We start from the raw sequence: 25,712 nt of genomic DNA on the forward strand, positions 1-25,712 counted from the left end.
GGTGTCACTGCTTGTTCTGATGGAGCCTACCTATACCGGTGTCTGAATCCAGTGCTGGCATGGTTCATTGCTTCACTGAAGCAGCCACAGATGACTGGTGTGAGTACAGCATTAGCATCTTCGGGAGCCCAAGCACTTGTGGAGGGCTCTGCAGTAGCATCCGGCACCCATGGTGACTACTGTTTGCATGGGAAGGGGCTAAATTCACATTCCAAATTCCCAGAGGAATCAGCTACTGGGGACCATGGTGGGGCCGTGGGACCTTCCCTTTGATGGCTGCCTGTGGGGACAGGTGACCGGTGCCATGTGGGTGGTGATTGGCGCCTCGCTGGAGATCAGTGCTGGGTAGGTGGGGATCACCACAAAACAGGAGATTGACCCTGGATAGACAGAGACCAGTATCCCAGTAAACATCTGGGGGAACGGTGATTTGTGTTGAGGGGATCGGTATTGGAGGGGGGAGACTGACATCTTGATGTTGGTGAACATCATGACAGTGGAAAGCATGAACGTGGTGCCGGAGGCCACTCCTGAGCAGACAGTCTGTTTGTGTCCACCATGTTAAAAGACCATGAGTCTTTACCGTGCATGGCATTTATGAGGTGCCTGTTGAGAGTGTCTGGGCAGTATATACATTGTTTGAAGCCAGGCCTGTAAGCATCTCATGTGGAGTCTGGCATATTTACAACACAGGTTGTTGCCAACATGTGCCTCAAGAGTTGTAAGAGTGTTCTGGCAGATGGGTGTCTAACACCGCTGAAATTAGGTTGACTAGAGTGAGGAAGCATTGTTGGGGGTAACACTGCTGTAGCTGTGAGACAATTGAGGTAGGCCCCTATGAATTCCAACTTTTGGACAAGAACTAGTGTGGATTTTTGTACATTTATTTGCCACCCTAGGTCTGTGAACAGGGTTATCGTGGTCTGCGTTGTGTTTATTGCTCGTTGGTGCCCTTATCAGGCAGTCGCCTAAGTATGGAAATATCATCACTCCTTGTCTGCAGAGGTGAGCTGCAATGACTGCGAGAACGTTGGAAAAAACTCTTGGGGCAATGGACAGGCCAAAGGGTAGTACTCTGTATTGGAAATGCTGTTTCTCTAAGATGAATCTCAGGAATCTTCTGTGTGATGGGTGAATGGTAATATGAAAATAAGCATCCTGGAAGTCAAGGGCCAAGAGCCAATCTCCTTTCTCTAATGCCAGAATTATTGTGGTTAGAATCACCATTTTGAAACTGTTCTCACAAATTCGTTGAGTTTTCATAAATCCAGGATGGGTCTACAACCACCGTTTTTTTTCTGAGGTAGGACAGGTATAAAGGGGATGGGGTAGCCCTTCTGGATAATCTCTAGAACCCATTCGTCTGTTGTGATGGTGTTCCAGACTGGGTAGTATGGTGACAGACGGTCTCAGATTCTGGAACCAGATATGGTTCCCCGCCCATTCAGAGTGTGGAGGTCTTGTGCCCTCAACCACAGCTTCAAAATGATTGTATGGAGGTAGATGGTTCAGATGTCAAAGAATGATCTTGGCTCTGTTGACATCTGTTCTGGTTTTGTTTATGCCATTGGTCATATTGTCTTTGTGGCTGGGAGTATGGCATAGACCGGAATCTCTGGTTGTAAAATCTGCTCTGTTTCTTTTTATTTGAAGGTACATATATGCCCAGGGTTTTTAAGGTTGCCCTTGAATCCTTTAAGGTGTGTAGAGACACTTTGGTTTTGTCTGTAAATAATTTTTGCCCTTCAAAGGGAAGTCCTCAACAGTTGCTTGAATTTCCCTTGGGAACTCAGAAAGGTGGAGCCAGGAAACATGGTGCACGACCAGAGATGTATCGGTGGACTGTGCTGCCATGTCTGCAGAGTCAAGAGAGGCCTGTATGGCCGTACTGTTGATGAGAGACTCTTCAGAAATGTCATCAGGTATATTTTTTGTCATCAAGTTAACTTTCAATAAATTCTGACATTTTTGCAAACAGATTGTATGTATATTTTGCCTGCAGGGCTGCATAATTGGCCATGTGGAACTGGAATGGGGTGGAAGAGTAGGTTTCCTGCCCGAATTGGTCTAGCCTTTTCCAGTCCTTATCATATGGGGTCATTCTGTTGTTTTCCCCTTTGATTGACCGCATCTACCATGAGCAAGTTTGGTGCAGGGTGCGTGCATAAAAATTCAGCTCCTTTTGCTGGCATGTAATACTTTGTCAGACCTCTTACACGAGGGAGGGGCTGTAGCAGGTTTCTGCCAGATTATTTTTGCAGGGTACTTGATAGCATCATTAATTGGCAGCGCTATCTTTGCCGCTGGGGATGCCTGGAGTATGTGTGTGAGCTTCTGTTGGGACTCTGGTGGTTGTGCTAGTGAAATGTCCAGGGATTCAGCTACCCTTTTGAAGAGGTCTTGAAAAGATTTGAAATCATCCCCCGAAGTGGGGGGGGGGAGGCATTATCGTTTTGTCCGGTGATGAAAATGAGATGTGAGTGGGCGGCACAGTGTCACTTTCAGCTGTGTCTTCAGACTCCTCGGTCTCTTCCTATTATGTCTCTGAGGGTGCTGGGACAGTTTGTGAAGGGGGCCATATTGCTTTGGGCCTAGGCGAGTTAGGGGGCCTGAAGTTTTGGGCCCTATACATTGCCCATGGGAATGGTATGGCGCGGTGCCCATGGTTGACCATACCAGCCCCGCATATCTGTAGATATTTGGTGATGATAAGGTCCAGATTTAGGTGAGGAATGGCAAGGAGTGTAGATTACTGCCTCAGCCTCTTCTTCCTCATCACTGGAGAAGAGAGGGGCTGATCCACAGGGAGTGGTTGCCAGGCTTGGTCCCGGTGTAGATGGGGTACTGTCGGTCCCAAGTAGAGGAGATTCAGGCTTTGAGGCTACTATCAGGTCCACATGCCTCATGAATTGCTGTGGGACCGTGAAGATCAGTGTTGGGGACAGCATTGTGCAATGACCAGGAATTAGAGTTGAAGCTGTCAGTGCCAATGACTTAGAGCTGCGCTGCATAGATACAACAGGTGGCACCATTGTACTGCTCAGTGCCAAGGTTTTCTTCGGCTCCGTAGATGTCGAGCTGGGAGGTTTGACTTTGCTGTGTGCACCTCCATTACAGCTTGCCCGCATAGGGTCTTCAGCTCCTTGGGGAGTTTCGGTACCGGATGTTCCCGGTGCCTCATAGTCCGGCACTCTCAGTGCCATAGCAGATTTTTCGTTTGGAGATTGCTTTCTTTTAGGTGATTCTTGGTGTGGGGATGAATGTGGCTGCTTTTTGGTAGCATTTCTAGGAGAAGGTGCCTTAGCAGCCGTTGTTGAAGCAGATCCCGTCAGACACTGCCACTGGTGCAGTTGGCCAGGAGGCATCCTGGACTCAGGGTCAGAGAGTGGTCTGAAGAATTTCTACATCATAAGGAGCTTCAGTTGGAGATCCCTGGCCTTCCTTGTCCTGCCTGTCAGTTTTTTACAGTGCAGACACTTTTGGGTAATGTGCAGGACCGGCTCTAGGCACCAGCAAATCAAGCATGTGCTTGGGGCGGCACAATTCCTGGGGCAGCATTTTTTTTTCTTTAGCTGTTGTGCTCTCAGAGGGGTTTTTTTGTTTGTTTTTTGTTTTGCTTGGGTTGGCAAAAAACCTAGAGCCGGCCCTGGTAATGTGTGTCTCACTAAGGCAGTGGATACACTGTGCGTGGCTGTCAGGAATTCATATGGGATAGTCTGCAAGTCAGGCAACATTTAAAGCCATGTGAGTCGGGCATGCCTGAGAAAGAAATTCTTTTGGAAAAAGAACAGGTTAAACCCTGTTTTTCTTTCTTTCTTCTACTTTTTTTTTAAGGCAAGAGCTGAGTACCTGCTGGAGAGGCAGGGGTAAAAGAGGGAACTATTAAGCCTATCTGAAGGGAAAAAAAGGGTGCTGCTGTTGCTCTGACTCAAGCTAAAGATGGATGGTTGGCTGCACATTGCTATGTAACTGCTCGGAGCGGCACGAGACAGCTGCAGTGTGTGCGAGGTCCGACCAGGCACTGCTACTACAAATCTCCGATTACAAGTGCAGGGCACCAAGACTCCTAAAGTGAAGCACCCACAGGATCACTGCTTAAAGAAGGGATGTGCTGTTGGTTTGGCTTATAGGTAGGTCTTAACAAATTCATTGTCCATTTTGATCAATTTCAGTCAATTTCATAGTCATAGGAATTTAAAAATCATAAATGTCACAATTTCAGCTATTTAAATCTTATATTTCACCGTGTTGTAATTGTAGAGGTCCTGATCCAAAAAGACATTATGTGTATAGGGGGTGTCACAAGGTTATTGTATTTCCAGCAGCAGCACAGAAGTAAGGATGGCATGTTATGGTATTGCCACCATTACTTTTGTGCTGCTGCGTGAAGAGTGGGGCCCTCAGTAAGCAGCTGCCACTTTCCAGCTGCCTAGCTCTGAAGGCAGCAGTGTTGGAGTAAAGGTGGCATGGTGTGGTATTGCCACCTTTACTTCTGCACTGCTGCTGGCAGGGTGCTGCCTTCAGACCTGGGCGCGTGGCCAACAGCCGCTGCTCTCTGGCCACCCAGGTCTGAACGTCAGGCAACAGTTAAAATAACCTTGTGACCCCCTGCAACTCCCTTTTGGGTCAGGTCGCCCAATCTGAGAAATGCTGGTCTCCCCTGGGAAATCGTTTTTCGTGGCTGTGAATTTGGTAGGGCCCTACTTATAGGACAGAGACTTAGAAATGATCCTCAGCATTCATGCAAGGAACTTGCTACCCTTTCCCCTTAGGCCTCATTCCTGTACTAGGCAGGAGTAATCTTGGCTGCCAAGAGCAGCCAGCTCTCTCATTAATGCAGAATTAGGTTCTCCCATCTCTCTGTACTGCTCACCAGCTTATACCTTGTGCTTGTAAGTGCAGTACTCCACACCTGTGCTGTTCAGGATTTAACCACTCGATAGTGGGACTATGCCTCTTTTGTGCCTATGTGCAACATCTAGTTGTTCTGCAGCACAACAGTTGTGTAGGCACTGTGCTGTCCCTTTGCAAGATCTTTCAGGATCCCCCAATGGCCAGTCTGGTCAGTAGTCTCTATAAGGAGGGTCACACTTGGCAAAATTTAAAGCCATATTTGTTTGTTGCAGGAGGTCTATGATGCATCCACTCATACACCCCTTTGTCTTACTGTGAGACTGCTCATGAACAAACAACACTACTAGTCTGCGACAGGCAAAAGGAAACGAGTAATTTGTTTTTTGGTGGTTCCACAGAAATTCACATTAAACCTATTCTTGTGCATCCTTAGTAACATTTTAGATTAGGAATAAATACATTGTAAAAACACCTTCTGATCAGAACTTTCAGATGGAACCTACTGTTACCTCTTTTCTATTTTAATCAGTCATCATTTAACAACGAAGTTATATTTTATATATTTTAGCACCTCTCCTCCTGAAGGTCTCAAACCACATTACAGACTATATGCCCTATCCTGAGAGCTTCAGCTCCTTCTGAATCTGACTTTGTATATCCATTAGTCCACTGAAAAGCAGTGCAGAGAATGTAACAAAATAGCACACAGAATGCATCACGCTAGTAATGGAAGGAGACAATTTTGTCAATGACACCAGAGCAAACTGTTCTTATGAAAAGAGACATGGTGTCTTTAATGTCCAGGCAGGTCAGATACAACTACAGTCCTACCGTCTCATCCAAAATACCCCTAACACAGTGCATGGAACTTAATTCATTTACCTTAAAAGATGACTTAATTAAGCTTGCCAGCATATGAACCTGTGCTTCCAGGATTCTAGATACACCTAAAAAGATGCTTAGACCTCTACAACATCCCCTCTAGGCATTTACAGAGTGCCAACAGGGCAAGTTACCTATTCCCCAGAAATATTTAACTTGAAAGAGTTAGACAATGCCAGGGGCTATTGGAAGTTATTTCTCCTTTCCTAGTTGCTCATCTCAATTGATTTTGCTCATCTAACACTCAATGCATTGATCAATGTTTTGCCATCTCCTTCATTCAATTGATTCAAACGTCTCAAGCAAAATAACCGGCCAGTGACAGATTCTGTTGTTCAGAGGTGCTAGAATTTCTTCCCCTTTGGGCAAAGCAACACTTAAATATATCATATAACTTTAAAGGCACCTTGCAGAGTGGGTTGGGTTTCAAAAACTCATTCTAATCCATTTAAGCAGGCTGCTAGGATGGTCATCCTCCTTTCAGCAATTCGCAAGGCACAGTAGAAAGCCTCCTCAGAATTCTCGCTGAATGGAAGACATGCATAATCTATTTTAGGCCGAGTTGTGTCTACACTACAGAGACTATCCTGGCATAGCTATGTTAGTGGTAACCCAGTAGTGTAGGTGCAGCCTACACTGATGGAAGGAGTTTTTCCATACGTGTAGGAACACCATCTCCCCAGATAACAACACATTCTTCTGTCAACAGAGCTGCATCTACAATGGGAGATAGATCGGCACACCCAACTGACGTTGCTATGTCTACCTAACTTTTAAGTGAAGTCCAAGCACTGTACTACACACAAACTTGCACTGGTTTAATTAAAGCAGTGAAAACCCATGTGGACATTCTTTTTTTGCTTTAAGAGTGACTTATTCCCAAAGAAGAGTGACTATGAAACCCTTTGCACTGGTTTATCACTTCTGTAATTAAATTGGTACAACTCTGCCCGGACAAGCCCAGAATTTTTCACCAATTTGTAGAAACAGCACTTTGGCAAGGAAGGCTGGAGGGTGTGTGCAAAAGCTGCCGAGACTTGAGAATGATTGGCTGTCTTTAAGATAAGTGGGTATATATATATTAAGGATGGGGTTTTTTATGTTTTAATAATACACCAGAGAAAGTGTTTTTTTGTTACTAAAAAAAAAAAAAATGGTCTAGTCTTTTAGGGCATGGGTTATCCATCTTTGATTTCATAGTGTGGACCAAATGTTACTGGAGAGCCTAGTCTCCTAGATATCTCTTCCTCTATCCACAACCAGACACCTTGTCCACTTCCACTAGCAATCAAATATCATCCCTGTGCATGTACATTAATTATTTACATTTAAAAGTAAGAGTAGGAAAGTATTTATTAGTAGCCTTTAAAAAAGTGATTTAGCAGCTGAAGAGAAAGAGATAGCACCATGTGAGTGGCCAGCACTCCACAGACCACTACCAAGTGCTCCATAAACCACCAGCCAGAGTTTCATGGGTCGGTCATGGTCCACGGACCACAGATCACAAATTATCATTTTAGCGCTTCACAAGCTTTGCAGATTGTGGATGCATCTTCATAGTGAGAGCCAGCAGGTCATCTTTGGTTGTTTAAGAGATACACAGACACGTAATTTGCTCAGAAGCAGCTCAGTTTTGTGGAGTGTACTTTGTATGGTACCAGCCCTGTGAAGAAGGGCATGCTTGAGTCATCTTTGGACACAGAGATAGTATGTACACCAATTTGTGCCAGAGAAGCCAATGCCCAGACTTCATACATCAGTAGAAATTGGGCAGAGATGGGAAGAGCATTGTGTCACTTGCAGCACTTGTTTCACCCCTTTTGCTTAACGCTGTAGTTTGTTTTTTTCCCTTTGTTTTTTGTTTTTTACTCCTGGGGGTTTTGGGTTCCTTAAGCACAGCAAGGCAACTGACAGTCACAAAGAACAGCAGTGGTGGCTAGGTGACAATGGATGTACAAGCCATTGAGAAGAGATGTTGGTTATCCAGTTCCAAGGCTGCAACCTGTTTAGAAAGAGCAACCACCATAACAACGCAGTGTTCTTGAGTCACAAGACACACTGTAGTCCAACAGCTGCAAAACTAAGCAGGGGTCAGTTATTTTATTGCCCCCATAGGTCATCTTCCAGCCTAGAGGACAAGTATTTGAAATTGGATAAACCTAGCTTGTATAGTGACGCAGCTAGCTGCTCCTCAGTCTTTAAATTCTGCAGAAAGGGTCTCCCAAGCAGCAACCCCACATTTACCATAATGGCCTACATCCCCTCTTTTCTGGTGTAGAGACACATACACACACACACTATATAAACAAATTTGGATCCAGAATCTACACATTGAGAAGGAAGACAGCACCACTCAGAAATGGTGGTGCATTCAGCAGCTGTCTAAAGGAGAAATCGCTTTACTTTCTTTTAAACTTGCAATGTTTGTCTTTATTTTTGTTCTTTATATTTTCAAAGTGAAAAGAAATATTGAGTCATTTTCTTTCTTTTTTTTAAATATTTGTTCTATGTATTTACAAGCCTTAAAGTCGTTCTAAAGGTTTTGAAAATATCACTAGTACTTTTTTCCCCCAGGGCAGCACTTTGTTTTGAATGAGTTTTTCTTGGAGCACTCTGGTCCACAGCGTTTTTCTCAAATGCATTTCCTTCTGTTCCAAGATTATGTATGTTTTTATTACTATTTTCTTTTTAATCTCTGAAGCAAGCTGAGAGGCAGGCAGAAAAATATGAAATTAAAAAAAAAAATCTCTCCCTCATGTAGCTTACCCCAAACCCAGCTGAAAGTTTATCTATCATGCTTTGAAACAACACTGAGGTGCAGCTGAAGGTGAGGGAAATTTATTTCTCTGCTTTTTTCTATCATACAACTTGTTTACAGAAACTGCAAATGTAAAAATTACACTGGCATTTGCAGTCCTTAAAATAATAAATTAAAGTTTTCAACTTTTTTTTGCTAAACAGATCTGTTTTTTAAAGTATTTTTAAAAAGAAAAGAAAAAATGATTAAAACAGGAAATATTTTCTATAAATAATACATGTATTTTGGTTTAGTGCTCCCGCCCTCAGCTATGAAGTTTACTTTTTTTTCCCAAGTACCTTTTTCTTCCATGATCACCTTTATGTTTACCTATTTTTTCCTCTCCCACTCGTGCATATGTGGGGGAAGGAGGGGGTTATGCGCGAAAATTGGCCTTGCTGCACTGTGATTGGCGAAGACGTGAAACTTTTTAAAAAAATACTTAAATTGTCTCTCTTTTTTGTTTTGTTTTCTGTATTTTAAGTTTTAATTATCCTCTGATTCCTCTTCAGCCTCTCGTAGCCATGTGAAGAACGCTGTGACTGATTTCAGTGCTACTCCTTTCCCATTCTGCTCTCCTGGGTCCTTGCTGCTTTCCCATTTGTAGAAGGCATCCTCTGATATCACCTCCTCGTCATACAGGCAATCAAAAAACATCCGCAACAGATCTGCAAGGGGGAAACATCTGTTTAGTAATGTACAGTAGTTGGTAGACAAAGAAATACAGAAATGATTAGAGATATCGGTTTAAAACCTGAATAAAAGTGGCCTTTATTACAGTGAGAAGTGGAAAAGCAAGTAGGGGGAACTGCTGTTAATAGAGGTTGTGCCCTGATTATGCAGACTATGAAGGCTGAATACACACTTGCTAAAGTAAAGTTTCCTCTGATGCTACAGAACATGCTGTCATATGCTAAACAGAGGGCTAAAAAGACAGCAGCATGTGCGTGTATACCAGCAAATGGCCATGGAACAGAATCTACAGTGGCCATTCTGAGCTACCTAATTTCACTAGCTTAGAAATGATGACAGCATCTATGTTACAGATATGGAGATTTCTTACAGTATCCTGGGAAAACCTTACTGAATTAAGTTTAATAATTTTTGGAGTCCATTGCATTAAATGGAAAGTTTATCTATGATTGTGGGCCAGGAATGTATGTAATCTCTCCACAGAGGAAATATGATGTGAACCCTGGGAAGTATTATGAACTTCAAATGACTGTACTGAACAATGTGCCAGACAAGAATGGACTTTGGGGACAAACAGGGTCAAGTGATTTGCTTGGGAGAATCTCTAGGGGGAGGTGAATGCAAATTTCCCACCCCGTTTATGCAAAAAGCCAGCCTTTAGAAGTTATGCCTTGAGGAGACCATTGTCTGCTGATTACCTGTTCCCAGAGTCTCAAGATCAAAGGCCCACGCTGTATAAAGGAAAGACTGACCTATTCATGGGTGTTTTAGTTCTGAGCTAAGGCTGTCTATTATAAACATGTAACCACAGAAAAAAAACATTGTGGGTTTGAAGAACTGACTTCCACCAAAGTCCTGCTGGGAGCTAAGATGTGTTGGAATCTGGTAGGCTTATTATCAGGCATGTAGGTTCTTTTATGGTTTTTAATAAGTTTTCTCTGTAATGCTTTAGTCTTAAGAATAAATGTACTTGCTTAGAAAGGGCTGTGTGGTAACTTGGGACTGCTGGCAATTACAACTGTTCACAGCCTTCGGGGAGAAAGCAAAGTGCAGACATTGGTCTGTTTAGGCAGCCTGGCTTGCTAGGGATATCACAGTGTAGAGAGGGAACTGTACAGCCTGCAAAAACTCTTGTCAGGAAGGAGAGAAACCCAGGTCTCTAACCAAGAGAGATTATGGCTGAAGAGCCAAGAGCCAAGAGCAGATGCCCTCAAGGGCTCATGGTGTGGGTGTAGTTGCCCTGAAATGTGAGTAAGTAGAGCAATTGCTACTAAATAAAGGAGAGGATTTAAAATTTTTCTTTTTCCTCTCTCCACATTATGGGCATTTCCTTCTTGGCTGCTTATGGTGGCAGCCAATAGAGGAGCTCACCTTCAGCCAGGAGAGTGGGGAAGAGTATTGGTCTAAAGCCATGCACTGTATAATTGGATGCTATAATAGTAGTTTGCCTTCAGCCCCCTGGCACCCACCTAACTAGTTTGTTCCCCCTTCAGTAAGAGCACAATCTACCAGACTCTATCTGAGACCCAAATCTAATTCTCCATCTGATTCTTTCCCTTCAATGCCGTATAGTCATTTTTCAAATCCCAAACACAAAAAACACTTACTAGGAGGCTGATCAAGTTTTACTATTGATGCCTGTAGTGCATAAAGTGCTTGTAGTTCCTTCTCCGTGTCTGAGTCCAGGTACTTGAGTAAGATCGGCACTCTCTGCTTGATAACAGCAGTGTCCACACGGAAACTAGAAGAATCCACTGGAGAGAAAAGAAGAATCAGGGTTACTTTTGGTGGGTCTGAGGCCTGGGGCAGGTTTTTCATCATATTTATTTATTCAAATAGAAACGACAAACTCAGTTTAGTCAGAAATGGGAAGAGAACTGAAACAGATGGGACATAAAAGAGTATGGGCTATTTCTACGATAGGAACCTATCTGTTTCTCAGTGCTTCTCACTCCCCAAGTACAATGAATACTTTCAGAGACTCTGGACCACATTTTCAGCCAGGCCTCTCTACCCAGCCTTCATATATGCATGTGCAAAATTGTACTCACATTATACTGGCTATTTCTATAATAGGAAGAGAAAGTTACTCACCCTGTGCAGTAACAATGGTTCTTCGAGATGTGTCCCCCCATGGATAGATGTATTTGTGTCCCAGCACCTCTAATCAGAGATTTTAGGTAGCAGTGTCTGTTCAGCTTGCACATGCGCTCTCCCCCCCTTATGGTCTGCCTCGAAGCTATCTAGCACTGTGTGAAGGAACCTCCCTCAGTTTCTTCTCTACTGCAGAGCCTCTTATAAAGAACTGCTAAGTAGCGGAGACAAGGACGGGTTATGGAGCACCCATAGGAACACACACCTTGAAGAACCATCGTGTTACTGCACAAGGTGAGTAACTTCCTCTTTTTATTCAAGTAGTGTCCCTCTGGGTGCTCCACTGCAGATGACAGGTTTGAGAGTGGTAGCTGTGTTAGTCTGTAGCAGCAAGAACAACAAGGAGTCCTTGTGGCACCTTAGAGACTAACAAATTTATTTGGGCATAAGCTTTCATGGGCTGGAACCTACTTCATCAGATGCATGGAGTGGAAAATACAGGAGTATAAATACATGAAAAGATGGGAGTTGCCTCACCAAGTGTGAGGTCAGTTTAAAGAGATAATTCAATTAACAGTAGGATACCAAGGGAGGAAAAATAACTTTTGTAGTGGTAATGAGAATGCAAATGACTTCACGGTAGTATTCTCCATGGAGGGCTGGGGCTTCAAAGTAGACTGTGTTATTACAGAGAGTACTGTAGAGCTGAAGATGGCATCGAAAGCTGAATCTCCAGTGATCATGTAACGTTCTGTGAAAGCGTGGACAGAAGCCCAAAGTGCTACTCTGCAGTTTTCTGCAATAGGGACATCTTTAAAAAATTTGACCAAGTTAGAAATTGACCTTGTGGAGTGCGTACAAACTCCAGATGGAGGCAACAGGTTGCACCCTTGATAACAGTGATTAATGCAACCAGAGACCCATTTGGATAGTCTTTAAACCGATAGCATGGAGCCTTTGAATCTTTCCATGAGTGAAAGGAAGAGTTTAGAGGACTTCCTGAAGTCCTTAGTCTTGTCCAAGTAGAATGCTTCTAACATCTTGGATATGCAGAACTGCCTCCCTGTTATCACAATGTGCTTTTGGGAAAAAAAGGAAGATGGATCTGTTGATTCATATGGAAAGTGAAGGTAACTTTAGGGAGAAAAGTGGGAGGCAGACTCAGAATTACTTTGTCTTTAAAAAAGACCATGTATGGTGCGTGTGCCATCAGGGCTGCTAATTCTCCTACGTGCCTAGCTGAGGTGATGGCAGTTAGAAATGCTGTCTTCATGGACAGGTGAAAGAGACACCAGGTTGCCATGGGCTCAAAAGGAGGTCTGTCAAAGCCCTGAGAACTAGGTTAAGATCCTAGGCTGGAGCAGGTGGTCTCACATGTGGGAAAAGATTCCCAATGCCCTTAAGGCAGTGTTTCTCAAACTTTTGTACTGGTGACCCCTTTAACATAGCAAGCCTCTGAGTGCGACTGCCCCCCTTATAAATTAAAAACACTTTTCAATGTATTTAACACTATTATAAATGCTGGAGGCAAAGCGGGGTTTGAGGTGGAGGCTGACAGTTCACGTCCCCCCATGTAATAAACTTGTGACCCCCTGAGGGGTCCCAACCTCCAGTTTGAGAACCCCTGCCTTAAGGAGTCTCAGTGAGCGAACACTGAGTATCCATCTACCTGATGGTGGAAAGCAGTTATGGCCATGAGATGTACTTTAAGGGAACCAGACTTGTGTTGGCCAGAAGGGGGCAATCAGAATAACTCTTGCTTTGTCTCGTTGAATTTTCAACAGGATCTTGGCTAGAAGAGGAAATGGGGAAAGGCATACAAAAGGTCCCTGTCCCATGGGAGGATGAGGGCATCTCCCAATGAATGTTTCCTCAGGCCTGCCCTGGAGCAGCGAAGAGGACATTTCTTGTTCCAGTAAGTAGTGACGAGATCTGTAGTTAGGATTCCCCAAAGGGCTAATATGTCTCGATGCACCTCTGAGTTCAGTTTCCATTCATGGTCGTGAGAAAAGTTTTGACTGAGACTGTCGGCTGTCACATTCTGTATCCCTGGTAAATAGATGGCTGAGATGAGCACATTGTGACCAATGCATCAATTCCAGTTTGAGTGCTTCTGTGAAGAGGGAAGATCTGACATCCTCCTGACAACTTACGTAAAACATACAGGTCATATTGTCTGTCATGACTTTTTTGTGTGTGTTCTTGATGAAAGGGAGAAAGTGTGCACAGATGTTCCTGACAGCCTCTAGCTACAAAAGATGGATATGGAAGGTTGCTTCTGTGGAAGCCCACTTGCCCTGAACCTTGTGGTCATGTAGATGAGCTCCCTGGCTTAATAGGGAGTCAGAGGTGGTTGCACGAATGGCATGCCTACTCGGACACTGGATGGATCTTTCCACCAGTCTGTAAGTGCTTTACTGCAGAGGGCAGTGATAGCAGTTTTGTTAGTCTGTCCCTGGTCGGGGAATAGACAGAACTGAGCCATATCTGAAGACATCTCATGAACATCTGGGCATTTGGGGTGACAAAGATGCATGCTGCCATATGACCAAGCAGCTGTGGGCAGTTCCTGGCCAATGTTTGGGGGCTGGCCTGAACTGTCTCTCTGAGACTTGTGGAGGTGCTGAGGCTGGGTAGCAAGAGGAACGCTCTTGCTTGTACTATGTAGAGGTTGGCGCCCATAAACTCGTCATTGTACCAGGGACAGTGTTGATTTCTGTAAGCTGAGCTGCAGGCCTAGCTGTGCAAATGTGCACATGGTCATCTGAGTGGCTTGTATGGTGTCCCTGAACAAGGGAGTCCTGAGGAGGCAGTCGTCTAAGTATGAGTAGACAATGCCCAACGTTTGTAGATATGCTGTTATGATGGAGAGAACCTTGGAGAATACTGTGGGTGTGGACAAGAGGCCGAATGGGAGCATCCTATATGATAATGGTCCTGCACAATGATAAATCATAGGAATCTCCCGTGTGACGGTCGTATCAAGATGTGGAAGTAGGCATCTTGTAGGTTGAGGGCTGAAAACCAACCTCCTTTAGAGCTGGAATAATGGCTGCTAGCATGACCATCTTGAACTTCTGCGCCTTCACATATTTATTTAATGCCCTTAGATCTAGAATGGGTCTCTAATCTCCCTTCACCTTGGGGATCAGGAAATAATGGGAGTAAAATCCCTTGCCCCTGAGTTGTGCCAGGACTGGTTCTATGGCCCCCAGGCATAACAAATGATCTATTTCCTAATGAAGTAAGTTCTCATGAGAAGGGTCCTTGAAGAGGGACAGGGAAGGAGAGACAGAATGTGGAGAGACTTGAATGGCATAACCCTTTTAAATAATCTCCTAGATCCATCTGTCAGAGATGATAGTTTCCCAACTGCTGTGAAAGGGGTAGGCAATTTCTGAAGGGGCATGACGTGTGTAGCAGCAGCTAATGTTGAAAGGTTTAATTGTTCGGGTCCTCTACCAACTCATCAAAAGTGCTCAAAAGAGGCAGTCTCAGAGGTCGCAGATTGGGTGCTGACTACTTCCACTTTTGAACCCTGGGCCTCTTATGCTGCAGCTCATAACAGCACTGAGACAGTGGGTATCGAGGAGGTCATGACCTGTGCTGTGGCTAAGAGCTATATCTTCTCTTCTGTCCTACAGTGTAGATTCCCACGAGCATAACGTGGCCTGGGAATCCCTCAAGGGGTAAAGAAAAGAGCCTGTCTTCTCTGCAAAGAGCTTGGGGCCTTCAAACGGGAGATCCTGTCTGCAGCTCTTTGGACAACCAGAAAGATGTAGCCAAGAAGCCCGCCTCATTACCACCACCACAGACATGGAGCGGGCCGCTGTACAGGCTGTGTCCAGTGCTGTCTGTAGTGCCATTCTGGCTATTAACTGACCTTTGACAATGGCCTAAAACTGTTCCTTTTGTGTCTTCGGTAAATGGTCCAGAAACACATTGTTTTCCATAATAAAATCATATTTGGCCATGGCAGCTTGAGGCAGACCAAACTGAACAGATGCTGCTACCTAAAATCTCCCATTAAAAGCACAGGGGTGCAGATACACCTACAGTGGAGTGCTCCTAGGGACACGACTCAAAGAACATATTATCTGCTTCTCAATGCTTCCCACTCCCCAAGTACAATGAACACTTTTCAAAACTCTGGACCACATTTTCAGTGAGGTGTCTATCCAGCCTTCATGTATGCACATGAACTTGAATACTCGAATATCTACACCAGGGATCGGCAACGTTTCAGAAGTAGTGTGCCGAATCTTCATTTATTCACTCTTCTTTAAGGTTTCGTGTGCCAGTAATACATTTTTACATTTTTAGAAGGTCTCTTTCTATAAGTCTATAATATATAACTAAACTATTGTTGTATGTAAAGTAAATAAGGTATTTAAAATATTTAAGAAGCTTCTTTTAAAATTAAATTAAAATGCAGAGCCCCCTCCCCCCGGACTGGTGGCCAGGACCCAGGCAGTGTGAGTGTCACTGAAAATCAGCTTGCGTGCCGCCTTCGGCACCCGTGCCATAGGTTGCCTACCCCGATCTACACATAGATAGAGGCTGAAACTTTTCTTTTTTTCCTGAGATTGGAAATAATTACAAGGACGTTTTTCTTTCAAAAGACAAACAGGAATAGAACATTAAATCAAAAATAAGAAAACCAAAGTACATCAAAGTCTGCTAGAAGTCCAGAAAAATGTACACCCCCACAGGAAGAGTTATCTGTAGAAAAATATTCAGCAGCTTTTAGTCAGCATATAAACCAAAGAGCATGATAGAGAAAATCTGAGCAAAAATATATAAACCTAGATAGAGATGATAGAAAACAAAACCAGAACAAGACATTACTGATATTCACAGAGCAAGGATTATCAGGAAACCCCTAAACATGAATGATAAAATCCTGCAGCATCTAGACTTTAACAGTAGGTGGTATCAAGAAGATTATACTCTCCCTGGATTTTGTCCTCTCTGAAATCCATGCAACACCCATCCCAAGAGCAAACACTTGAAAGAAAGAATGATTTTTAAAAGGCTGAAACCTCACAGACAGTTAAATCCAGACACCTGTAAAATAGTAGTTGCTTTGTTAGCACATTCTCATGATTCCTGTTATCTCAGAGGAAAATAACAGCAGCATTTAAGCCACATAAATTTACTTTTCTCTGGTATCAAACTTTGAAAGTGAAATGCTGCAAAGATTTTAAATCCAATTTTGTATTTAGAGTACCAGAAAAAAACAGAACCTGTTTCAGAATAGCATCTAGTGGATTTTCATCTACATCAGAAAATCAATAATTAGGCATAATTCAACAGAGGTGGAAGTCCTCGCTCAAGGTGCTGCAGATAAAGACTTGAGGGGCACTGGCAGACCTATGTTTGGGAAGGGGCAGCTGGCACACCTCTCCTGCACTATGACTGGCTCTTGACAGTGGTATCAGTACTTCACTTTCTTCAGCACTAAAACTGTACAAAAAATCTTGATGCACCATTTGTATGAAGGTTAGCCAGCCTCAAACAGAAAAATAAGTGATTAAAACCCAAGTAATCTGTAAATTCATTACTTTCATATTTGATTGTTTTGTACAGCCTTATCTTGAAAGTTACTCACCTATAATGGCTGCTTTACAAACTGCTGTCATTAAAGCTCTAAGAAATGTAGGTGAACTCATCTGGCCTTCATCTAGATTAGCCTGAAATCAAGGGTAAACGGACCAGTTAAAAGCACTCTAATGTACAACAGAAACTGTTTCCAAAATCCATTACTGAATTTGGCACTAAGTGAAAGCTGCTGCAGTAGGAATCTAATTAATCCCTTGTGTGAAAATTCATCTTCCCCATTAAACTTCTTGAAAATAGGTCAGCTGTGTTAATGTTTGCCAATATATCTCCTCTAATCAACACTACAATCTATTTAACTACACACGTTCACTATTCATTTAGCTAGAGAAACATTCTGAAATAATACTTGGCATTTATACAACATTTTACATTTCCAAAATGATAGACAATTTTTAATTAGTTACACTACACAATACCCCTGTAAGGTGAGTCTTATCCTCATCATACAGATTGGAAACTGACAGAGTGGTTAAATGACTTTCTCAAATCTACAAGAGAACTGATGGCAAAGTCAGGACCAGAACTGAGATGTTCCCAGACTTTTAGTCTGTGATCTCTCCTCTGGACCATGCTGACTCTACAGCAGTAGAAAAATGACCTATTTCTGACAAACTGTGTTAACAACAGAGAGATGAAATGGTGCTGATCTACATTTAATTGCAAGCATACGTCAAGATAAGAATAGCCACACTGGGTCAGACCAATGGTTATCCTGTCTCTGACAGTGGCCACTGCCAGATGAGGGAATGAACTGAACAAGGCAAATTTGAGTGATCCAGTCCCAACTTTTGGTAGTTGGAGGTTCAGGGACACCCAGAGCATGGGGTTGCATTCCCTGATCATCTCAGTTAATAGCCATTGATGGACCAATCCTCCATGAACTTATCTAATTCTTTTTTGAACCCAGGTATACTTTTGCCTTCACAATATCCCATGGCAATAAGTTCCACATGTTGACATTGCATCGTGAGGAGAACTTCCTTTTATTTGTTTTAAGCCTGCTATTAATTTAATTGAATAAAAATCAGTTACTAACCTGTAACTGTTGTTCTTTGAGATGTGTTGCTCATGTCCATTCAATGTAGGTGTGTGCTCGCCCCAAGCACTGCCGCTGGAAAGTTTTCCCCTCAGTAGTATCTGTTGGATCAGTTCTGGTGTCCCCTGGAGTCGTACCCTCATAGCGCCAGATACAAGGCCCTGCCACCCCCTCTGTTTCTCCTTCCTGGCTATCTCCAACAGAGGAGTGGGGGTGAGAGTCAGGGCCATCCTTAGGCATATGCAGCATACGCAGCTGCATAGAGCACCTGAAAATTTGGGGCACCACCAGGATCATAGGCACCGACTTCTCATCGTGCTGGGGGTGCTCGACCTCCCGCCTCCGCTCCAGCCCTGGAGCACCCACCCATGGAGTCCACACCTATGACCGAGACAGCAGGTAAGAGCGGGTCAGCTCCCGCACACCCAGTGCGCGCTGCAGTCTCCTTACTAAGCAGAAGGCAGAGACCATATTCACAGAGCCGAATGCATCGGCCTAGGGGCACCAGTTTAAGAATACTGTGTAGGGCCCCATAAATTCTAAGGACGGCCCTGGTGAGAGTGGGGGGTTTGGAATGGACATGAACACCACATCTCAAAGAACAACAGTTATGAAAGGTTAGCATTTTTTTCTTCTTCGAGTGCTTGCTCATGTCCATTCCAATGCAGGTGACTCCCAAGCAGGTATAGGAGGAGGGTTCGGAGTTCATTGACAAGCAGATTGTAGCACCGCTCTGCCAAATCCAGCATTGTTTCTGCCCTGATCAGTTATTGCACAGTGTGATGCAAAAGTGTGGACCAAAGAGCATGTTCCTACTCTACAGATGTCCTGGACTGGGAGCTCTGCCAGGAATGCAGCTGAAGATGCTAGTGTCCTTGTGGAATGTGCCATCAGGGATGGAGCAGTGATCTTCGCTAGGTCATAGCATGTGCAGATACAAGAAGTGATCCACGATGAAATTCTCCGGGCTGAGACTGGAAGGCCTTTCATCCTGTCTGCCACCACCAAAAAGAGCTGTGTAGTTTTTTGAAAAGATTTAGTCCTTCTATGTAGAAAGCAAGCGCATGTCTGACATTTAGTGAGTGAAATCTCTGCTCCTGGCTATTGGCGTGTGAAAATATAGGCAGAATTTCAGTCTCTTATCCCTGTCCTTCTGAGTGCAGAAGACTAGAAGAATATGTCCAGGTTACTATGGAATAGTGAAACAACCTTCAGGAGGAGGGCTGGGTCAGGGCGCAGCTGGACCTTGTCCTTGAAGAATACCATGTAAGGAGGTTCTGAAGTAAGTACCCTAATCTCCAACATCTTTCTCTAGCTGTAGTCATGGCCACCAGAAAGGCCACCTTCCAGGACAAGTAGAGGAGAGAATGTTGCCAGTGGCTTGAATGGGGGACCCATAAGCCTCAACAATACCAGGTTGAGATCCCAGGGTGGGATTGGTTGTAGCACTTGGGGGTACAGTCTGTACAGGCCTTTGAGGAAATTACTTCAGATCAAGTTTCCAAAGATGGACCAGCCATTTACCCACAAGTGAAATGCCCAAAGTGCAGCCAGGTGGACTCTTATCAATGACACCGAGAGCCCTGGCTGCTTCAGGTGTAGTAAGTAATCCAGAACGAGTGGCACTGATGACTGCATGGATAAAACACCTTTCTGTACTGACCAGACAGAGAACCTTTTCCCCTTTGCCAGGTATGTAGCTCTAGTGGATGGTTTCCTGATCCCTAAAAGGACCTCTCAAACCAGGGGTTCAGCCATGGAGCTTCCCGGCCATGAGATGAAGGGACTCGAGGTTTGGATGATGTAGATGGCTGTGGTCCTGAAAGATCAGATCTGGAAATGGAGGCAAGCTGATGGGTGTTTCCACCAAGAGGTCCAGAAGGCTGGTAAACCACTGTTGAAGAGGCCAGGCTGGAGCTGTCAGGATCAGGCTTGTTCCTTCCTTTCTGACTTTCAGCAGGACCTTGTGTATGAGCAGAATGGGAGAAAATGCATAAAAGAGATGGTCGTTCCAAGGAGGAAGAAACATGTCTGTGAGTGAGCCCGGGCTGTGATTCAGGAAGGAGCAGGAACTGCAGACACTTCCTGTTGCGTCTCATTGCAAACAAGTCTATCTGGGCATCTCTCTGCCTCTGAAGAATGTCCTTCACAATGTCTGGGTTAATGAACCACTCATAATTGGAGAAGGATCTGCTGAGACGATCCACTAACGTGTTCTGTGTGCGGAAGACAGGAGGCTTTGCGTGGACTGAATGGGTTATAGAGAATTCCCACAGGCAAAGGGCTTCATGGCATAGGTGAGAGGAGCACGCACGACCCTGTTTGTTTATGTAGAACATCACTATTGTGTTGTCTGTAAGTACCAACATGCATTTGCCTTCCAGGTGGGGCTGGAAGGTTTGGCAAGCAAGGCACATTGCTCTGAGTTCCCCCGTGCTGATGTGTAGTGAGAGCTTTACCTAGGACCAAAGGCTCTGGGTTCTGAGTACTCCTACTGAGCCCCCCAACCCAGCACAGATGCATCAGTAACAAGAGACATTGACAGATGTGGTCTTGAGAATGGGACACCTACAAATACTGTCCTTGGGTCCAACCACCAAAGAAGAGTGGTGATTAACAAAGAGGGAAGTGTGAGAACCATGTCCAAGCAATTTTGGCCTGGCTGGTACACTGACGCTAGCCAAGTCTGGAGAAGTCTAGGTTGTAATCTTGTATGCTGCACCACTTAAGTGAATGAGGCCATGTGCCCCAGAAGTTTTACACAGTTTCTTGCGATGGTGGATGGGGTGGTTTCTAAGACTCTGTATGATTGTGCCTAGGGCCTGGAACCTGGTATCCAGAAGGCTCTGGCCTGGACTGAGTTGAGGACCATCCCTATAAATTCTATTCTTGGAACTGGTGAGAGGGTCAATTTCTGCATGTTTATCAACAGGCCTATCTTCTTGAAGGTTGACAGTATTAACCAAACATTTGCCTCCACCTGGGCCTTGGTCCGACCTTTGATCAGCCAGTCATCGAGGTACAGGTAAACCTGAGTACTTTGCTTCCTCAAGAAGGCTGCAACGACTGCCATGAACTTCGCAAATATCCAAAGGGCTGCTGACAGGCTGAAAGGGAGCACAGTAAACTGGTAGTGTACTTGATTCACAATGAATCAGAGGAAATCTTCTGTGACCTTGAAAAACTGAAATATGGAAATAAGCGTCCTTTAAGTCGAGGGTGGCATACCAGTCCTCTAGATCCAGAGAAGGGATAATGGAGGCCAAGGAGACCTTGCAGAACTTCAGCTTCTTTATAAATCTATTGAGGTTTCACAGATCTAGGATAGGTCTGAGACTGCCGTTGGCCTTTGGGATTAGAAAATAGCAGGAGTAGAACCCCCTGCCCCTTAGCTCTGGAGGAACCTCCTCTACTTCTCCCACCTCCAAGAGCATCCACACTTCCTGGGCTAGAAGTTGCTTGTGAGAAGGGTCCTGAAGAGGGATGTGGAGGGAGGGTGGGAAGGAGGGGAACAACTGAAGTGAATGATGTATTTCAGTCTTATCATGTGTAGCACCCAGCAATCTAAGGTAATGTGGGCCCTTGCCTGATATAAGTGGGATAACTGATCCTCAAAAACTGGGGAAGATGGATCCATACAGTGTCCTGGTATGCCATCCTCAAGTGTGACCTCAAAAGGCCTGCTTAGACACCAATGATTGTTTGGTGGGGCCGGGCACGTGGGCAGACGAGGACTGGGGAGGAGGCCTCCTCTTATAGCTTCTATCCCGTCTCTTACTGTAGTGCTGCCTAGACTAAGGTGGGTAGAAACATGGCAATGGTTGGGACTAAAAATGCTTCCTAGATGGAGCCAGTGTGTGTAGCCCTAGGGATTTTAGGATGGCCCTAAAATCCTTCAGACTATGTAATTTAATGTCTGTCTGCTCTGAAAAGAGTGACAAGCCCTCAAAGGGGGGGTCCTGCACCATTTGCTGCACTTCCAGGGAAGGCCTGAGGACTGCAGCCATGAGCTCTTCCTCATAACCACAACCAAAACCATGGTTCATGCTATGGAGTCTACTGTGTCCAAAGCCACCTGAAGCGATGCTTCTGCCACCGCTCTTCCTTCTTCAGCGAACACCGAGAATTCGGCTCTGGATTCCTATGGCAACAGCTGCCTGAACTTAGACACTGAACTCCAGGAATTAACGTCATAGCATAGACCTTCCTGCCAAAAAGATCTAACTTTTGGGGATCCTTGGTCTCTGGAGTTGGTCCTTGTTACCTGTGTGCTCTGGTTCGTTCACCGCTGTAACCACTAGTGAACCCGGAGGAGGCTGAATATATAAGAATTTGAATCCCTTGGATGGGACAAAGTACTTCTTCTCCATCTTCTTTGCTGTAGGTTGCAGAGATGCTAGCGTCTGCCACAAAGCTTTTATAGGGTCCAAAATGGCATCGTTAAGGGGCAAAGCCACTTGCAATGGATCGGATGGTCCCAGGATATCCACTAGAGCATGGGAGGACTCTGAAATATCCTCTTCCTGAAGTGTCAGGTTTGAGTTACTCTCCTGAGAAGCTTCTGGTGTGCTCTGTAGTGATCCTGAGAGGAGGCTATAGATCACAGTTGCCTACTTACACATGGTAAATAAGCAGCCAGACTTTCACAATAAGCCAAAAATCAAGCTAATTCCATTTCAAAACACGGCCAAAATAAGCCAGTCCCTAAAACCCCAACACTCTATGTGGCCAGATCCCCCTGGCGTGCAGACTGTGTTGGGCCTGCTGTGCACCCCTGACTCTCTCCCCTCCTTGCCCCTGCTTTCCCCCCCTGCCAGGAGCTGATCGAAAAAAAAGAAGCAAGCTACAACAAGTTTCAAGCCAAACAAGCAACAAGCTACAAGCAAAAACCTAGCCTACAAGCAACTCACAAGTCAATTAAGCCAAACACAAGCCAAATTTCTGTGTTTTTTCCCCACAAGTTTGGCATGTTTGCTATAGATGTTCCTGTCACTGCCTCAGACAACTAGGAAGAAAAAGAAGTCTGCACAGCCATGGAGCACTGTTCTTCTCCTTCTGCACCAGTAGGATCTCATGGTGCTGTTACTGGGGGCTTGGTACTGTGCTCGGTACCACTAGACGATTCCTACACCATAGGAGCTCTACACTCCAATACAATGGAGTATGATCTCCTGGACTGCAATCCTTGGACTAGTGAAAATGCCCTGGGAGTTCACAAAGGCCATTGTCTGGGCATTTGCCACTATGCGGGTGGCCAGGCCATTGGCAGGATACCCTGGCTCTTGTCAGCCGTTGGGTAGAGATAGTTGGAGAGATGTCAGCTCCTGCGGGAGGTGTTAAGACTCCGTCTTCAAGTCTGACTCAAGAAGTTGCTTCTTGGTGACCAAAGCAGAACAGTACCAACTGGTCCTGGAGAGTGGTGCCTGGAGTGGGGAGACCAGTGCTGCACCATCATGGCAAGCTTCCCTTTTGACAGCACTTAGGGCCTCGGTGCTGTGGTTGACCTTGTTTCTGGTGCCAACAATGACAGTTCCCAAACAGGGGGAAATGGCGGTACTGGGAGTGATGCAACTCCCTTGCTGTCTCAAATGCCTCTGGTGTGGATAGTAGTGCCAGGACTGTACTCTGGTGGCTCTCTCTTGCTGGAGAGTCAAACAGTGCCACACTCGACAGATCCGGGGCCAGAGTCAACAGTGCCACGCAGGCAGCTGGCTTCTGAGTGGCGTGACATGGTGTCTCACTCTGCCTGGCTCTCTGTGACTGGTGGACCTTGGGGTTGGGGAGTGCCTCCTGTCCATCTTCTTCTGCTTCTTTCTTGCACCAGTGATGGAGAGCAGTGCCGAGAATCCCATGGAGGAGTAGACTTCTGCACCAGAGGTGACTGATTGTGTGGAGAGTCCCAGGACTGAAGAGGAGTCCTTTCTTGATGCCAGAGAGGCCGAACTATGGTGCCTTTTCATCAGAGACGCCAGAGCATTTCTCACCAGGGTAGAAGTGCTCAGAGCTGAGTTGGTGTAGCTTGGCTCTGAGGGGGGACGGAATGCTGCCTCCATGAGGAAGAATTTCAGTCTCTTATCCCTGTCCTTCTGAGTGCAGAGCCTGAACCCTTTACAAATTCTACAGTGCTCTTGCATGTGGGACTCCCCTAAACACTTAAGGCAGCTAGAATGGGGATCACTGCTAGGCACTGGCTTGTGGCATGGCGCACACTGCTTAAACCCCAGGGATCAAGGCATGCCCTGGTGCCGAGAGGTGTTTGTTAACCCCACTAAGCAGGGTTCTCTAACCAAAATACTAAAAACTGGAACCAAAACTTAACCACTAGTGAATAACTACCTACAAGAAGTCGAAAAAGTCCACTGAGAGGAGTACTTGCGAAGAACACAAGGACAAGTTGACGTTCCAGCAACCATCACAGGTGGTAAGAAGGAACTAAGGGGACCGTGAGTCAGCAGGGCCCTATATACTGGTGCTATGAAGGCATGACTTCAGGGAGTCCCAGAGCCAACCCAACAGATACCACTGAGGGGAAAACTTTCCTGCAGCAGTGCTTGGGGCGAGCATATACCTATGCTGAAACAGACATGAGCAAGCACTCAGAGAAGAATCCCTAGTTCTTGTGTTATGTGAAGAGGTAAATATCACTTCCCCATTCACCTTCTCCATACCATTCATGGTTTTACACATCTCTATCATATCCCCATGTCCTCTCTTTTCTAAGCTGAACCATCCCAAACCTTTTAATTTCTCCTAATATGGAAGCTGTTTCATACCCCTGATCATTTCTGTTGCCCTTCTCTGCAACTTTTCCAATTCTAATATATCTTTTTTGAGATGGGGTGACCAGAACTGCACACAGGATTCAAGGTGTGGGCATACTGTGGATTTATATAGAGGCAATATGATATTTTCTGCTTTATTATCTATCCCTTTCCCAATGGTTCCTAACATTCTATTAGTTTTTTTAACTGTCTCTACACAATGAGCAGATGTTTTAAGGGAATTACCGATGATGACTCCAAGATATCTTTCTTGAGTGGTAATAGCTAATTTAGACCCCATCACTTTGTATATGTAATTGGGATTATTTTTTCCAGTGTGCATTACTTTGAATTTCATTTGCCATTTTGTCATCCAGTTTAGTGAAATGCCTTTGCAATTCTTCGCAGTCAGCCTTAGGCATAACTTGACTAATTTTATGTCATCTAAATATTTTTCCACCTCACTGTTTACTCCTTTTTGAAGATAATTTATGAATATGTTGAAAAGCACAGGTCCAAGTACAGATGTTTGGGGAACCCTGCTATTTACCTCTTTCCATTGTGAAAACTGACCATTTATTCCTGCCCTTTGTTTTCTTTCTTTTAACCAGTTACTGATCTATGTGTGGACCTTCCCTGTTATCCCATGGCTGCTCACTTTGTCAAAGGCTTTCTGAAAGTCCAATTATACCTTATTGACTGGATCATCCTTGTCTACATGCTCAAAGAATTCTAGTAGATTGATAAAAGCAGCAGAGAATCCTGTGGCACCTTATAGACTAACAGAAGTTTTGGATCATGAGCTTTCGTGGGTGAATACCCACTTTGTCGGATGAATGTAGTGGAAATTTCCAGGGGCAGGTATATATATGCTAGCAAGCTAGAGATAACGAGGTTAGTTCAATCAGGGAGGATGAGGCCCTGTTCTAGCAGTTGAGGTGTGAAAACCAAGGGAGGAGAAACTGGTTCTGTA

The 25,712-nt window shown here is 44.8% G+C and overlaps 1 protein-coding gene across 19 annotated transcripts in view; it reads right to left on the reverse strand.

Moving 5' to 3' along the window:
• Positions 1-7,824: 7,824 nt before the first annotated feature.
• The window catches only part of EIF4G3 (eukaryotic translation initiation factor 4 gamma 3), a 499,287-nt gene continuing 481,399 nt past the window's right edge, over positions 7,825-25,712 (reverse strand). For all 19 annotated transcript variants that reach the window (XM_075060289.1, XM_075060273.1, XM_075060272.1 and 16 more), the window contains 3 exons: positions 16,932-17,013; positions 10,834-10,980; positions 7,825-9,201 (listed from right to left, as the gene is read on the reverse strand). In XM_075060289.1, the coding sequence (XP_074916390.1) occupies positions 9,020-9,201; positions 10,834-10,980; positions 16,932-17,013 (411 nt within the window). In that variant the 3' untranslated portion in view covers positions 7,825-9,019. The remainder of the gene's footprint in view (positions 9,202-10,833; positions 10,981-16,931; positions 17,014-25,712) is intronic.

The sequence above is a fragment of the Chelonoidis abingdonii genome, chromosome 23, assembly GCF_003597395.2.
Source record: "Chelonoidis abingdonii isolate Lonesome George chromosome 23, CheloAbing_2.0, whole genome shotgun sequence".
NCBI classification, from domain to species: Eukaryota; Metazoa; Chordata; order Testudines; family Testudinidae; genus Chelonoidis; species Chelonoidis abingdonii.